This window comes from Molothrus ater, chromosome 6 (genome assembly GCF_012460135.2).
Source record: "Molothrus ater isolate BHLD 08-10-18 breed brown headed cowbird chromosome 6, BPBGC_Mater_1.1, whole genome shotgun sequence".
Lineage (NCBI taxonomy): Eukaryota > Metazoa > Chordata > Aves > Passeriformes > Icteridae > Molothrus > Molothrus ater.
In genome coordinates, this window is record NC_050483.2 from 61,612,928 (window position 1) to 61,630,491 (window position 17,564).

The 17,564-nt window shown below is 47.2% G+C and overlaps 1 protein-coding gene across 1 annotated transcript in view; it reads left to right on the top strand.

Annotated features, from left to right (window-relative positions):
* The window catches only part of MDGA2 (MAM domain containing glycosylphosphatidylinositol anchor 2), a 213,311-nt gene that overhangs the window by 91,635 nt on the left and 104,112 nt on the right, over positions 1 to 17,564 (top strand). Inside the window, exons 4-5 of the mRNA XM_036384850.2 lie at positions 4,991 to 5,187; positions 10,326 to 10,458. Coding sequence (XP_036240743.1) covers positions 4,991 to 5,187; positions 10,326 to 10,458 — 330 coding nt within the window. The remainder of the gene's footprint in view (positions 1 to 4,990; positions 5,188 to 10,325; positions 10,459 to 17,564) is intronic.

Here is a 17,564-nt window from a genome sequence, read left to right on the forward strand (position 1 = left end):
GCCTGCCACACTTCTGTGCACCTCCACTCCAGCACGATTCCCAGGGAATTTGGATTAGCCCCGTTTTGATCAGCTTAGGTTGAGTTTTCCATTTGTTCAAGAGCTCAGGGAAGTGTGAGGGGAATTCTTCCAATCCGATGTTTACTGTGCCTGGCCCATCTGGGTTTTGGGGAGTGCTTGGTTCAATTCAGAGTTTAAAGACTGAGAAATTGAACCTGATGGTGGCAAAAACCTCTGTGGGAAACATCTTTCCCTAATTATTTTCAGGTTGATTAAGAGACTTTAACTGCGTAGCAGCACCCATGACTACAGCTTGAGGTAAAGATTGGTTAATCTGGTGACTCCTCGTAATTTCATCAACCCAAATGGAAAATTATGGGATATTTTTTCCTTTTCTTGTAAAACAGTGAAGAGATTCTTCTTGTTGAGCTTCCCAGTGTTAAATCTTTATAGGTTTGTTTTTGTGTGGTATTTGAAATTGTTGTGTCTGGAATGGTTTGGGATGGAAGGGACCTTAAATCCCATCCCATCCCATCCCATCCCATCCATCCATCCATCCCATCCCATCCATCCCATCCCATCCATCCCATCCCATCCCATCCCACCCCTGCCATGGCAGGGACACCTCCCACTGTCCCAGGCTGCTCCAAGTCTCATCCAGCCTGGCCTTGGGCACTGCCAGGGATCCAGGGGCTTCTCTGGGTGACCATTCCAAGCCTTTCCCTTCCCTCCCAGCCTTCCAAGCCCCTGGATATTCCCATGGTGCTGGGAAAGAACCACCGCCCCCAGCCACTCCCAGCTTTAAAAAGAGGGGTTTTTAATTCTGTTTAGAAAATTCAATATCAATTAGTCCCAATTCAATCAGAATTGAAGCCGGAATTCTGGAGAACTTCCATGAGCACCAGGATCAGGTGGCTTTAAGCTACCTGGCTAAAGGCAGGGAATTTTGGAGTTTCCCTGGAATACCTCTGCAGAATCCTTTGTCCCAACACCATATTTTTCCTGCTTTTTCTCTTTTCCAGCCCTCACGTGGCCTGAGCAAAGCCCAGCCTTATGTAACCACCCAGTCACACATTCCCAACACTGGGAATGTTCAGGGAAATCTCCCAAAAATTGGGAGCATACTTCACTCTCCTGGTAGTGCTTCTGCTTTGGCTTTGCTGCAGCTGTCGGGATCTTTCCAGCACTGCCGTTGGAAAAAAAAAAATTCCATCAGGTTCTGCAGTGGGAATTTTCCATTAATTGACCATTATGAAATGCTTTGGCAGAGGCTTTGCTGCAGTTCCATTCCCAGCTTGGATTTCTTGGAGCTTTCCCGATATTCCTGTCAAAGTCCATCCCTTGCCATAGTTCAGTGCTTGCTTGGAAGGGATTAGCTGGAGAGGGACTGGGGACAAGGGATGGAGGGACAGGAGCCAGGGAATGGCTCCCAGTGCCAGAGGGCAGGGATGGGTGGGAGATTGGGAATTGGGGATTCCTGGCTGGGCTGGGATTGCCAGAGCAGCTGGGGCTGCCCCTGGATCCCTGGGAGTGTCCCAGGCCAGCTTGGATGGGGTTTGGAGCACCTGGGATACTGGAAGGTGTCCCTGCCCATGGAAGGGTCTGGAATGGGATGGGATTTAAGATCCCTTCCAACCCAAACCATTCCCTGCTTCCAGGATCCTGCATGGACCTGTTTCAAGAGAGCAGATTGGACAAGCAGGTGATGACATCACAGCTCCTGGAATCATGGAGTGATTTGGAATCATTTATCTAAAATGACCTCTTGTTCCAAGCCCCTGCTCAAACCAGGGCCGCCTTCAAGGTCAGATTCCTCAGGACTCTGTCCAGCCACGCTTTGGATGTCTCCAAGTATCCCATGGCCCCTCTGGACGCTTGGCCGATTGCACAGGGAATTTGTTTTCCTTATGTCCAGGACAAATTTCTCTTGGTGCGGCCTGAACCTCACGGTCCTTTCCTCTGCACCTCCAAGAAGAGCTTTTCACCTGCTCTAGAACGTTCTGGTGGCAAGCTGAAGACAGAAATTCCATCTGCTCTTCATCCCAGCTTCTCCTTTGTCTTCGTCTTCCCCAGGAGTCTCTGGTTGGCTTTTTTTGAAGGCAGAAATTGGATTTTCCCTTCATCCAACCACCTCCAGGTTGGCCAAACCCAGCTCCCTCAGGATCTGGATGGCCTCCAGTCACCTTGGTGGCCTTCCCTGCACTGTTCCAGTTTATCCATGTCTGGAACTGGACAGGGCACTCAGGAATTTGTCTTGCAGGGATGGGTTGGACAAGAAGGAATTTTCCCCTGGAAACAGCTCTGCTGCTCTTGCAGCCAGGGATGGACAGGGTTTCAGTCCTGGTTCCAGATTTTAAGGGATTTCCTGTGCCTTGTCTTGAGTAACTCCATGAAAATGAAGCTGAGCCCAGATTTGGACTCCTCAGGTCTTTTATCCAAGGATTCACCTTCATCCGAGGGTCAGAGATTGGAAGAGCATCCCTGGACTTGGTGATGGAGCTCATGGCTCCTTGCTTGCCATCCAGGGATGTGCTTTAATAGGGATAACCTGGGAGTCAATGTGGGAAACGTTCTGTTCTCCGTCAAAACTCAGGATTTTGACCCTAAAAATTGCAGCAAGTTTAATTTTCTCCTTTTTACTTTCAACCTCATGAGGAGAAACCAGAATTTCTGAGCACTCTCAACCCTTTTCAAGCACTACCGTGATTTCAAATAACCTTTTGAACAAAACTGAAGTCTCATTAGGAAATGCCATCCTAATTTGGAGCAGCAGATCCATAATTTTCTTCTGTGATCTTAAACTGAATGTTTTGGAAGAGGGGACGAAGGTAACATTTATTTAAAACCCATGCCCCATTATGAGATGTTATTGCTGGAATTGTTGGGAATTTTGGAAGAGCTTTTCTTTCCAATTAATCAAGAGACTCTCCAGCTTCAGTCTTCTTATGCAAATAGAAATGGGGCAGCTCAAGATGAATTTTTAGTCCTAAGATGAATTTTTAGCCTTCAGGCTTGGCCTTTTTTTCTTGAAATTGCTTTTCAACATGGAATTTTCATGTGTTCTAATCTACTTAATTTATTAACAAAGTTCTTCCTTAAGAATTCCATGGATTGTCAAGCTTTGGAAGAGGCTGCTCATGGAAGGGATGGAGTCAGCACCACTGGAAATGTTCCACCAATTCTGAAAGTGGCTCATGAGGACACGGTTTAGAGGTGAATGTGGTGGTGGTTGATGGTTGGATTTGGTGATCTCAGGGGGCTTTTCCAACCTCAACAATTCCAGTATTCTCCACCTTTACAGAGGGATTTGAGGGTGCCTTTGACTGGTTCCTTTTGGTCACTTGAAGATTTGAGAACCTCATTCTCCATTTCACTGAAATTTCACCTCAAATAAACCTGACGAACCAACATTTTGATAATTAGTCACACCAGACTTTGCAAAAATAGGGTTAAATTTGTGGATAAGGGAATAATTAACCCCTACCCAAAGGGTTTTAAGGAATTTTAAGGAGCAAGCAGTGCTAAGAAGGTTCTGGAATGGCTGCAGCCAAGGCTGAACTGCGCATGGAATGTTGTGCTCCTGGAATGCTGAGTCCAGGATTCCAGCACAAAAAATCCCATGGAATTGTTGGAGAGGAGATCACAGGAATGCTCTGAGGGCTGGAGCCCCTCTGGAGCCAGGCTGGGAGAGCTGGGAATGCTCCCCTGGAGAGGAGAAGGCTCCAGGCAGAGCTGAGGGCTCCTGAAAGGGCTCCAGGAGAGCTGGAGAGGGACTGGGGACAAGGGATGGAAGGACAGGAGCCAGGGAATGGCTCCCAGTGCCAGAGGGCAGGGATGGGTGGGAGATTGGGAATTGGGAATTCCTGGCTGGGCTGGGATTGCCAGAGCAGCTGTGGCTGCCCCTGGATCCCCAGGTTGGACACTGGGCTGGGAGCAGGCTGGGAGCAGCCTGGGGCAGTGGAAGTGTCCCTGCCATGGCAGGGGTGGACTTCAAGGCTCTTCCCCCTAAAACTTTGGTTTCCAGGGATGGAAGGACAGGAGAAGGGGGAATAACTTCTCACTGCCAGAGATCCAGGATTGATGGGATATTGGGAAGGAATTCCTGGCTGTGAGAGGCGTCATTTGGAAGTTGTGTGTTTTTAACCAGTACTTAGGAAAAACATCCCTTGTTTTCCTTGTTTTTCTTTGTTCCATTTCTTTCCTTCCTCAATAAAATTGTCCCTCCAGACAAAGCTCAGAAAAACCCCCAGACCAGGAATCTTTTTTTTTTTTTTTTCCTGGTGGGATAAAGCCCAAATTAATTACTTTGGTATCCTCATATTCCAAGGGCTATTGTGTTTTTATTCCTTGTGGAAGGCAATTCCTCGTTGTGGGCATCTCATTTTCTTGGAGCTGCTGCAGTGGGAGTAATTATCCGATATCTGTATTTTAATCAAGAGAAATGTGTTCCAAAGCCCGGGATGAATTTACCTGCTGGAAGTTAAATGCCTGTAACTAAAAGCAGGGAATCTGCATTAAATTGCTGCCTTAAATTGCAGCTTTAAAAGCAAACAGCTGCGTGCACATGATCCATGGACTCCTGGATCCTGCCATTTGGATGCAAATCAGGCTGTCTATTTATTGCCAAAGCTTTATAATTTTGTGGAAAAGAGTTAGAAGAAACAAGGAGTAAAGCTGCGAACCAGACGAAACCGCGGTAATCATCGCACTATAATAGAAATATGATTGACATTTGCATGAGATTGGCTGTGTTGTACTGCCTAAAAATGTGAGTTTTGAAGGAGATCCAGTTGGGGAGAAGGAAATAAATCCTAAACCTGACTTTTGCTGCAAAATTCCTGAAATCTGGGGCTTTTCAAGCTGTTTTGTCTCTGTTTTACCCATGACTAGTTATGAGGCGTGGTGGGAAACTCCTGGCGCCACGCTGTCGTCGGGTCGACTAAAGCCTGGCCTAAACTTGGTTTTCCCTGGCTTTTGTTTTTTCCCCCAGATTTGGATGATCCCATAGTCACGGTCCACCAGAGCATCGGGGAAGCCAAGGAGCAGTTTTATTATGAGAAGACCGTGTTCCTCAGGTGCGTGGCCAACTCCAACCCGCCCGTGCGCTACAGCTGGCGCCGCGGCCAGGAGGTGCTGCTGCAGGGCTCCGACAAGGGAGTGGAGATCTACGAGCCCTTCTTTACCCAGGTAGGACTGAAAAACGGGGAATATTTTTTTTTCCCATCTTGAGGCATTGTGATGGGATCTGCCCGCTGGGTTTGTGGGGTGGGGATTGGGAATGGCCTCCAGGTGATGATGCCCCACCCAAACACTCCTGGGTGCTGTTAATAGATTTACTGGTATAAAATATATTTAGATTTTTTTTGTAAAAATACTAATTATTAAATGATGGGGGAGTGATATCTACAGAGGCCTTTTAAAGTGATTTGTATTGGATCCTGCAGGCCCAGACTTCTGATCTGATTCCTATTTCCTCATCCTTCCCAATCCAACTCAGTGATTCCACACTCAGCCTAAATTACAGCCTTAAAAATCTCTTCATGTGGATTAAATTTTAGGAAAAATTTCTTTATGGAAGAGGTAGAGGCTGTCCAGAAGAGGGGTGGAGTCTCCATCCCTGGAAAATGGAGATTTTTTTAAAAATATGAATCATTAAATGATGGGGGAGTGATATCTACAGGAGGCCGTTTAAAGTGATTTGTATTGGATCCTGCAAGCCCAAACTTTTGATTCCCGTTTCCTCATCCTTCCTGATGCAACTCAGTGATTCCACGCTCAGCCTAAATTACAGCCTTAAAAATCTCTTCATGTGGATTAAATTTTAGGGAAAATTTCTTTATGGAAGAGGTACAGAAGAGGGGTGGAGTCTCCATCCCTGGAAGTGCTCAAAACCCAAGTGTGGATGTGGCACTTGAGGACATGGATTCATGGAGAACATGGTGGTGGTTGATGGTTGGAGTTAATGATCTTGGAGGGCTTTTCCAACCATAAAAATTCCATGATTTCTGACTCTATGGGAGCTCCCCCTGATGGTTTTTCTACTCCTTTTTTTCTGCCTCTTTTATCTTTAAATATGAGGTTTCATTTCACAATTCCCCCACTTAAAAATGAGGTGTCAAAAAAGGAAATAAAACCTTTTCCAAAGAGTTCCTGCTCCCATTCCCAGCCCTGAAGGAATCCTGGCTCTGTCAGATAAGCTGAGATTAATTTATCATGTACACATTTGCACCGAGGCAGGATGAAAAAAGGTGACAAATCCCATTGTCTGTGGCCTAAAGTGTGGGATGGTGTTTGAAGGAAAAAAAAAATAAAAAGAAAAGGGAAAAAAAAGAGGGGAAAAATTGGTTTGGAAAATCTGAAGGAATAACAAGGAAAGACAGAGGTGAAAACTGCTTGGTAATTTGGTGTTCAGAGCAGAAAGCAACTGCGACTTTCATAAATAATTTTCAGTTAATGATTTGAGAGCACCTTCATTTGTGGCTTTTTATTGTACTTGACAGCTTTATATTGCTCCAACAGCTCCGTGTTTTCCGGAGAAATGTGGAGCCCGGAACCTTGCAGAGATGGGAATTAAATCACAGAGCCGAGTTTTTGGTGTCCTAAATGTAATGAGATTATTTTTAATTTAACATGAACGGACTCAGTTGAGCAAATCTGGGGCTTTGCTTGGACTCGAGTGTAAACTGGAGTTTTGAAATGTTTTAATTAAAAAGGGAAAGTGGATTTTTTTTTATATTTTATATTTCATTATGGAAACGCTGAGGATTGCCTTCCCTAAAATCTAAGGATTCATCTACTAAAATGTGTCACATGAAATTAGGTTCTTTTTTTTAGGTTATGAAGACCATCCTTCCTAAAATCTCGGTGTGGGTTTAATTAATGAATAAATCAGATTGTCCTGGTGATATTCCAATCTTATCCATAACCTTTCTTCAGTTATTGGAGGGCAGCCGGAATTAGCGTGGCCTGGATCCATGCAGGCAAGATCTGCTCTGTGTTTATGAGAGGAAAAGATGTAATTAAAGGTTCAAGACTCATCAACATCTTCTGCTTAATTAGTTCATTTCATGGTGGGGATGCAGACAGGGAGAGCCGATGGGAAGAGGGACAGAGGGGATTTGGCTTCAGAGGATCAAGACTTGGGAATTTTGAGAGGGAATTTTTTTTCTTCAGGGTTCTGAAGGTGGATTTTAATCTGGAAGTGAAATGGAATGGAAAGGGAAACAAAAATTCTCAGGTTTTTTACCCCCCAAAAAGACGTTTTATCATGATGCTTTTGTTATTCTGGCAAACACAGAATCCTGGAATGCTTTGGGTGGGAAGGGACCATAAAGCTCATCCCTTTCCAACCCAGGAATCCCAACACTGTCCAGCCTGGCCTTGGGCACTGCCAGGGATCCAGGGGCAGCCACAGCTGCTCTGGCAATCCCAGCCCAGCCAGGAATTTCCAGTTCCCAATCTCCCACCCATCCCTGCCCTCTGGCACTGGGAGCCATTCCCTGGCTCCTGTCCCTCCATCCCTTGTCCCCAGTCCCTCTCCAGCTCTCCTGGAGCCCCTTCAGGCCCTGCCAGGGGCTCTGAGCTCTCCCTGGAGCCTTCTCCTCTCCAGGGGAACATTCCCAGCTCTCTCCCAGCCTGGTTCCAGAGGGGCTCCAGCCCTGGAGCAGCTCCATGGGTTCCTCTGGATCTCTCCAGCAGCTCCAGAGCTTGGGCTGCTCTGCAGGTGGGGTCTCACCCGAGAGGGGCAGAGGAGCAGAATCCCCCCCTCTTTCCCTTTCTGGCCATATTCTGGGATGATCCCAAAATCCAGTCAACAATCAAATCACAGGAGACACTTGGAAAACTGGGCAAATCCAAACAAACTCCTTAAATATGATCAGATTTTTCCAGTCAATCAGGAAACATCAGGCACTTGTTCCAGCACCCATGGGGAGAGAAACAGAGCAAACCTGCCCATCCTCATCCACAAAATGTTGGGAAAACGAACTTCCCAAATCCCAAATCTCAATGGAGATTTTTTTTCCCTGAGAGTTCTCATCCTCCTCGTCACTCATTGGAATTGCTCAGCCTGAGCACGAGATTAAATTTGCTGTATTTACGATAATTATGCAATTAGACATAATTAGACTAATTATCCCAACCAATGAGGAAAATATGTACATTTTTTATAAATCTCTGCGAGCTGGGGACAGGATCCAGAATTCCATTGGGAGTTCAGCCCAAGTTCAACCTGGAGCTAAGGAAGGAATGCTGGGATGGAGCTGTCCTGAGCTTCCAGAACTCAGTGCCTTTGGCAGCCTGGAACAGGCCCTTCCCTATTCCAGAAAAACCTCCCAAAGCAGGAATTTGATCCTTAGCAGCAGCCTTTCCACAGCTTCATTTTAATCCCATCATTTCCATGGGATTGTTTGTCCATAGAAACCATTTAAATCCCAATATTCCCAAAATCTCTCCACAATTTCACGGGCTGTTTCTTTTCTTTCCTGCTCAGCTGTATTTTTTGATGGATTTGTTTTTTTCCCAGTTCTGTACATGCATTTTCGCAAATTTCCTCATTTTTCCTAGACATTCCTGGGCAGTTTATCCACATCCATGTCTTCCTAAGGTGTGCCTTTCCAGGCCCTTCCCAATTCCAGAGAAACCTCCTAAAGCAGGAATTTGATCCTTAGGAGCAGCTTTTCCAAGGCTTCATTTTAATCCCATCATTTCCATGGGATTGTTTGTCCATAGAAACCATTTAAATCCCAATATTCCCAAAATCTCTCCATAATTTCAAGGACTGTTTCTTTTCTTTCCTGCTCAGCTGTACCTTTTTGATGGATTTGGTTTTTTTTTCTCAGTTCTATACATTCATTTTCTCAAATTTCCTTATTTTTCCTAGACATTCCTGGGCAATTTATCCACATCCATGTCTTCATAAGGCTGTGCCTTTCCAGGCCCTTCCCAATTCCAGAGAAACCTCCCAAAGCAGGAATTTGAGCTTTAGGAGCAGCTTTCCAAGGCTTGGCCTTGCAATGGGCTTCATTTCAATCCCATCATTTCCATGGGATTGGTTGTCCATAGAAACCACCTAAATCCCAATATTCCCGAAGTCTCTCCAAGATTTCAAGGACTGTTTCTTTTCTTCCCTGCTCAGCTGTAATTTTTTACATGGATTTATTTTTTTCCCAGTTTTGTACATTTGTTTTCTCAAACTTCCATATTTTTCCTAGACATCCCTGAGCAGTTTATCCACTGATATTGTTAAAAATAATTCCATGTCTTCCTAAGGCTGTGCCAGTATTAAAGATGTTGTGTTTATCTGGATGCCGGAAAATGAACTTTTTCCATGTTTTTCTTTTGGAACTTTGCAGGGGGAATCTCACATTTCCCATTTCCCATTAATTTTCTTCTTTCCATTTTTGAAGGAATTCGACATTCCATGTCCCTTTCAGCTCCCTGCTCCATCCCTGTTCCCTGGATAAAAATAGAATCCATCAGCTCCTCATTTTTAAAGGAAAACAGGAGGAATTTAGTACCTTGGGATTTTTTCTTCGTGGAAATTGTACCTTATAATAAATTATCCCGAACAATTTGCAACTTGAAGGACTCCATCAAACCGATTTCCCTCTGGCTTTCCAGTGCTGATATTCCCTGTATCCTTTGGAAATCCTTTGCGGGGGGATCTCGAAGCCTTTAGGTAGAGAAAAGAAAATAACTGGAAAAGTTATTTTCATTTTGTGGAATTTCTTGTCAATTTACTCCTTTTTCTTAGGGTCATCCCTTCTGGATCGGTCGGGTTGTGTCTTGTGTGTGGTATTTTCGGGGTCTTTTGTGGCAGGAAGGAAATGATGGATCTGACTCCATGTTCTTAGAAGGTTAATTTATTATTTATTATTTTATGGTATTATATATAAAAGAATGCTAAAACTATACTAAAGGATATAGAAAGGATACAGACAGAAGGTTTAACAAGATACTAAAGAAAAACTCATGACCTCTTCCAGAGTCCTGACACAGCTGGACCGTGGTTGGTCACCAAGTAAAAACAATTCACCTGTTGGATAAACAATCTCCAACCACATTCCAAAGCAGCAAAACACAGGAGAAGTAAATGAGATAATTATTGCTTTCCTTTTTTCTCTGAGGCTTCTCAGCTTCCCAGGAGAAGAAATCCCGGCAAAGGGATTTTTCAGAGAACGTGACGGTGACACTTGGGGATGTAACATCAGGGGTCAATCCCAAGAAACCCACTTGGGAATGCTGGAGGAGGATGGAAATCCCAGATCCATATCCATTTTTCCTCTGCCTCTGCCCCTTCCTGATGTGCTCTCCTCCTTTTCCAGGGAGAAACCAAGATCCTGAAGCTGAAGAATCTGCGACCTCAGGACTACGCCAACTACAGCTGCATCGCCTCGGTGCGGAATGTCTGCAGCATCCCGGATAAAATGGTGTCCTTCCGCCTCTCCAACAAAACTGGTGAGCCCCAGCACCTCCTGCCCTGGCTGCACTCAGCTCTGGAATCTGGGGCTCATTCTAGGGAATCCTGGAATGGTTTGGGTGGAAAGAGCCTTGAAGTCCGTCTCATTCCCGCCCCTGCCATGGGCAGGGACAGCTTCCATTATCCCAGGGTGATCCAAGCCCCAGTGTCCAGCCTGGCCTTGGGCACTGCCAGGGATCCAGGGGCAGCCACAGCTGCTCTGGCAATTCCATCCCAGCCCCTCACCTCCCTCTCAGCCAGGAATTCCTTCCTGATATCCCATCTAAATCTACCCTGTTCCAGCTTAAAGTCATTTCCCCTTGTCCCGGTCACTCCAGCCAGGAATTCCTTCCCAGTATCCCACCCAAATCTCCCTTTTTCCAGCTTAAAGCCATTCCCTGGCTCCTGTCCCTCCATCCCGTGTCCCCAGTCCCTCTCCAGCTCTCCTGGAGCCCCTTCAGGCCCTGCCAGGGGCTCTGAGCTCTCCCTGGAGCCTTCTCCTCTCCAGGGGAACATTCCCAGCTCTCCCAGCCTGGCTCCAGAGCAGAGAGGCTCCATGGATCCCTCCATCACCTCTGCAGTCCCTCCAATAGTTCCTTGATTTCCCTCTGCTGTTGAAACTTTAGAATTTTTATTCCACAAAATATTTCATGGGAAAACCCCAACCTTTCTCTACTCTGGCACTGATTGCAGGGATTGACTTGACCTTTTCCTACATCGACATAAACATCAATTCCTTCATTGATTCCAACCAAAATGTTTCCTTTCAGATTTAATTGTTCCAAATGGGAATATCTGAGGGGTTATTGGATATTTCCAATGTGTTGAAATCCTTTCGTGGGAAGTTCTATAGGCCTTTAGGTAGAATCCATGGAAAAGTTGTTTCCATTTTGTGGAATCTGTTGTGAATTTATTCTGTTTTTTGGGGTGATTCTGTATGGATCAGTCAGTTGTGTCTCTCCCTCTCATTGTGGCTGTTAACACCAGGGGTCAATCCCAAGGAATGCACTTGGGAATGCTGGGGGAGGATGGAAATACCAGGTTTTATCTCTCCTAAAGGCTCCGTGTCCAGGATGAACACAGGATGTGTCTGAAATGGTTTCTGAACCTCCCACCAAAGAGCCAAACTGAGCTTGGATTTCTGACTAATCAGGAATTTCAGGGGAATGTGCTTTGGATAACAATTCCACAGGAAGTGTTGGGACATTTGGAGACTTCAGGTTAGATTAGGGTGGGTTAGGCCTGAATAATTTGTGTCTGAGATCAGGGAGAATATGAACACAAAATTAAAATGCTGAGCATGGCTGAGATCAACAAGGAATTTTATTTGCTCTTCCATATTTCCCATCATTCCCATCCTCAGGGATTTATTCCAAGGAGTTGCCTCCAGCTTTTTTGGAACTGCTGAGTGGACAGCAGACCTGAGGTTTCCCACTGCTGTCCACAACCCTTGGACAGCTCCAAGGAATTATGGTCTGCTCAGAAGATATCCAGGAAAATGACTTGGAAGGCCTTAATTTACACTCCCATTAATTTTTCATGAAAAAAAAAATATCCTGAAGTGAGGTTTGAACTTCATGAGGAGCTCTGCTTTCCTGGCAGGAGAAACTTTTCCATGGGAGCTGGGGTTGGGAATTGGGAGCAACTCCTGAGCCTCGTCCACCTTCATCCATGGCAGAGAGCATGGGAATTGATCCCACTCCCTTGGGATTGGGGTTTTTTCTTTGGAATAACTTTGCTGTCTCAGTTTGTGTTGAGCCTCATCTTCAAAGAAGTTTAGTCCCAGGACCTGGGGAGCAGCAAACTCTCACTGCCTGAGCCCAGGATGGGTGATCCTGGGGCAGTTTTGCCAAAAGAAGAAATTATGGCCACTTACACATGCCATGGTAATATTTGGGGAGAAAATTGTCTTTTCTGGGGTAATTTCTCAAGTAAACAAGCCTGGAAAATAACAAGGATTCCCTTTTTTCCACGAGGAATTAGATCACAAGCATCGAGGGCAGGATTAGATGTGCAAAGTGATTAATGCAGGAGCTCATTAAGGACAGGGACTGAGGTGGGGGTGACTCTAAACCAAAACTTTGCTTATTTAATAAAACTGCACCTCAGAGAAGTTCTTCAATTGAACTTCACCCGGTGTAACTCAGGAGAAATTAGAGAAATTGTAAATCCAGAGGAATCCAGGATAAATCCAAAGTAATGAAAATCAGAGCCTGAAGTTGAAGCTGTTTCAGTCCTGTCCTGTCCATGGGATTTAACTGGAAGCTGGAGGGATGGGATGGAGAGCCGGGAATACCTGAGAGGTGCAAGGATGTCCCAGATTTATCGTCACTGCTGTGGCTCTGTGTTCAATTCAGCTGCACTTGGTGGGATCAGAATGGGGGAATTTGGCTGTTCTGCATTTGATGGAATCATGGAATGGTTTGGATTGGATCTTAAACCCCACCCAGTGCCACCCCTGCCATGGCAGGGACACCTCCCACTGTCCCAGGGTGCCCCAGTGTCCAGCCTGGCCTTGGGCACTGCCAGGGATCCAGGGGCAGCCACAGCTGCTCTGGCAATCCCAGCCCAGCCAGGAATTCCCAATTCCCAATCTCCCACCCATCCCTGCCCTCTGGCACTGGGAGCCATTCCCTGGCTCCTGTCCCTCCATGCCTTGTCCCCAGTCCCTCTCCAGCTCTCCTGGAGCCCCTCCAGGCCCTGCCAGGGGCTCTGAGCTCTCCCTGGAGCCTTCTCCTCTCCAGGGGAGCATTCCCAGCTCTCCCAGCCTGGCTCCAGAGGGGATCCAGCCCTGGAGCAGCTCTGTGGCCTCCTCTGAATCACTCCAGCAAATCCACAACTTTCTTGTGCTGAGCATTCCAGAGCCGGAATTTCCCAGGTGGAGTCTCCCAAGCACAGGGCAAAGGGGGGGACAATCCCCTCTCTCCAGCTGTTCCCTGAGACTCTGGATCCTCAGCCCCCTCCTCCAATGCTGTGACCTCACTTTTCAGGCAAAAACATTTCTTTTTTCCAGCACAGACCAGTTTAAAACACAAAATCAGCCCCAAAACCCAAAGTAGGGGCTGGAAATGGGGCAGCGGAAGCCACCCCAGAGGTGTCACCGTGCACAGGCCAAAGCCCAAGGTGACAATTACAAACAATAATTTGGAGCAGAAAGGAGAGGGGCTCGTTGAGGCTGATTTTGTGTCTGAAGGCAGCAATTAATCTGCAAATTTCTTATCTCAATATATGGGACATTTGAAGGGAAGCAGCCCCATGGCAGGGCTGGGCTGAGATGGGATTTAAGCCCCGTCCATCCCAAACTATTCCATGATTTTGGGATTCTCTCTGCCTCCACCTGGACTGTGCTTTGCTCAGGTTTCTGTGAGCAGCAACAAATTCCTCCTCGTGCAGAAATCCCTGGATCTGCTGTTCCAAACCCAGCTCAGCTGAGTGTCAAAGAGGAATTACTGACAGCTGATGGTGTCACCAGTTTTCATGGGAGGCACTAAAAAAAAGGGAATTTTACCCCCAGCTCCTGCTGAATGGCACATGCGGCACTCTGAGCTAAGAATAACCTGAATGGAGCTTTTCAAGAGCGTTCATTGATTCAAAATGCCAGAGAAAAAGCAGGATATTTACCCAGAAAACCACGGGAATTCTGGGCTCCTCAGAATAGCTCCTGTAACATGATTGAGGAAAAGCAAATCAGGCTTTTATCTCGCTCCACAAAGCAGCTTGGGTGGCACTGATTCATTTGGAAATGATATTACTCTGTCTATTAGCAGCCAGTTTCGTGCAGGTGATCATTAATCCATAAATTAAGGCTGAGCTTTGGCAGCTTCCAGGAGAAAATAAACCAGCCCAGGAACTTTTCCCGAGCAAGATGAGTCTTTCAATCCGTGATTTTTCAGCTGCCTGCCACAGCCCATTGAAATCACAGCTGAAGCTGCTGCTCTGTCTGCGGCATGTGGTGGGAGACAAATTAAAAAAGGCTTAATTCACTTTTAATCCCTCGATTAGGCTGGAGCCTGTCGTGATAAACTTGCTTTGTTTCCCGTCAGTCAGACAATGCACTGCAAAGGGAATTATGGAAGGTGGAAAAAAAATATTCCTCTTCACATTTCCTGGCATTCCTGGGGGGAGGTGGGTGGGATCTGCATGGAAGGGGCTGGAAATCCTGAGGGTGCTCCGAGCTGAGCACAGCAGGTGGATGATTTAATGGAATTCCGGAATGGTTTGGGATGGAAGGAGCTTAAATCTCATCCAGTTCCATGGGCAGGGACAACTCCCACTGGCCCAGGGTGGACACCTTCCACTGTCCCATCCTGGCCTTGGACATTTCCAGGGATCCAGGGGCAGCCACAGCTTTTCCAGGATAATTCTTTAGCAAAAAAGAATAATAGGAAATAAAGCTGGAAAGGATCCCAAGGGATCCCCCAGTCCCGCCTAAACCTTGCCCCACCAATCCCATTATCCTGGCTGGTTTTGGCTCCCTGCAGGGCTGACAGGGAATCTGGTCCTGGCTTGGAATGAGGAATGGTCCTCTTTCCCTTTCCCTCTTTCCCTTTGCAGCATGATTTTCCCTGTTGGGAGTGTGGGTGTCTTGTTTCAGGAACTCCTGAGGGAGCTGGGCAGGGGCTGCAGAATCCCTGAGGGAGCTGGGCAGGGGCTGCAGAATCCCTGAGGGAGCTGGGCAGGGGCTCAGCCTGGAGCAAAGGAGGCTCAGGGGGCCTTTGTGGCTCTGCACAGCTCCTGCCAGGAGGGCACAGCCGGGTGAGGTTGGGTTCCCATTTTCCATGTGAAAACCTCCAGGATCAGAGGAAATGACCTCAAGTGTCACCCGGGGAGGCTCAGGTTGGATACTGGGAAAATTCCTTCATGGAAAGGGTTCCCCAGCCCTGGCACAGCTGCCCAGGGAGGTTTGGAGTGCCCACCCCTGCAGGGATTTAAATCCCTGTGGACGGAGCACTTGGGGACAGGGGTCAGTGGTGGCCTTGGCAGGGCTGGGAATGGTTGGACTCGATGTCTTAGAGGCATTTTTCAACCTCAACAATTCCATGAGTGTAAAAAGAACATTTCCTTTATTCCCTAGGGGTCACATCATCCCAGTGCCCCAGGTCCTGCTGATCTCCTTGGAGAAGCCCAGCCCTGTGGGAATGCAGAGCTCTCCACATTCCCAGCCCCACAGACACCGGGTCCAACCAGAGCTGCTCCCCTGCATTCCCAACAAATTCCCTTTTCATACATCCCTGGACCCCAGCTCCCTTTTCCCGAGCACATTGCTGATGTTTGTTCCCGTGTCCTCCAGAAGCCTGAGGGTCCCTCCTTGGCAGCTCCTCGTTAGGCAGCCAGCCCTAATCCACTAATTAGGATGTTGCTGTTGCAGCAGGGCTGGGCTGAGGTGTCTGGAGCTGTTCAGGCAGAGCTGCACTCGGGGAATTGAGGAGCAACTCATCCCTTCTATTTTTGGAAAGCAGGAATTGTGCTCTGGGGGCTCTTGGATCCACGACCTCGGCTTGCAGGCCTGACTTTGGCGTGGCTGGGATGGATTTAATCCTGCATGGATTTAATTCTGCATGGATCTAAATTCAGCAGGGAAGGGGCAATTCCATGTTGGGTTTAAGCTGCCAAAGGGAGGATCCTGCTTCCCTCAGCGCCTCTGGATCAAATCCCCACTCTTGGGAAGGATGAAAGTTTGACAAGAAAGTCTCACAGATGTGTGTGTGCTTGGCAGAAAGATTTTTGAATGTAGAGTCTGATGAAGGAATAGAGATGGAAGCAAGTTTTGATAGAGAAGAAAAGAATTGCTGAGCCAGCCTCACTGGATAACCAAGGAGGCAAAGGGTCTGTGAGTTAGAAGGGGTTTTTATGGCTTAGAGCAAAGGATAAACCCACCCCAAACAAGAAGATGTTTTCACCAAGCACAAAGAGAGCACAGGCAAACAAGGCAGCAAATGTGGCAAGGAGAAAAAAGGTCTCAGAATTTTCCAGTGCAAGAAAACTGAGAAACAACTTCCAGCTGAAACTATAATGTGCTGACTTTGAGTGATTGGAGAGCAGTACATGAATATGGGAATTACAGCAGTTATGATGGGCTGTAGGTAAAAGTTAAGGGATAGATTGGTTCTACTGGATGAAGATGCTCAGCAAAGAAAAGTCTCTAATGCATTGTACCCTAAACTAAGGGTGCCAGGGCTGCCTGCAGCTGGAGCTGACAGCTGTGGGCACAGCTCTGTCACCCACGGCCCTGGGCTGCTGGGACACCTTGGATCCAATGAACTGCATTTGGGAGAGCCCCTGCAGTCCCACATCCCCCATTCAGGCTCTTACACCCCACGGAATGAATATCTCCAGTGTGGGAGCTGGGAGCTCTTGTAGCCTGTCCCGAGCAGAAGCAGTGAGGAAGTGCCTTGAAAAGCTGCGATCCTCCTCCCTTCCTCCCGCTGGAATCCTCGATGCCACCTCGGTGCGTGAACGGCAGCAGGAGCCCACCCAAGAGGCACCAAAGTGCTGGGAAAGGGAGAGGAAAAGCACGCAGGAGAAAAGGTGTTGGAACCCAGGACATCCCTCTGGCTGCCTTGGAGGGCTCGAGACCCTGCCCGAGGGCTCAGAGACCTTGGCACGGAGTCACAGACCCCTGTGCCTTTGATCTTGACCCGTGGAAAAAATCACCAACCTTAGATGAGGATCTGCAAGCCACGAAGGTTTAAGTAGAATGAGAGTGAATTTATCACGGGGTGAAAAAGTAGAATTTTGGGGTGTTGACGGGGGGTTCAGGAGGCAAGGTGGAGGAATCTGGGTGTGTCCTGTCCTTCTCCTTCTTCTTCTTGGCCTCCATCTTCTGCTGTGATGGTGGCACTGCTGGATTGGTTTAGAGTAGAGACAGACTGTCTGACATGGGTGATAGGGATTGGGAAGTTATGGCAAATAAAGTACACCTAGGTTTTAGTATAAAAAGACAATACCGCCTCTGAGGTGGGCAGTGTGCCATGGACTGACCTGCTGGACAGACCTCAGCAGGTTGGAGAAAGAATGTTATAGACGAGAAACAATAAACAACCTTGAGAACTGACTCCTTCTTCCACTGCAGGACTGGGGAAAGAGGCTTGAACACATCTTGGGG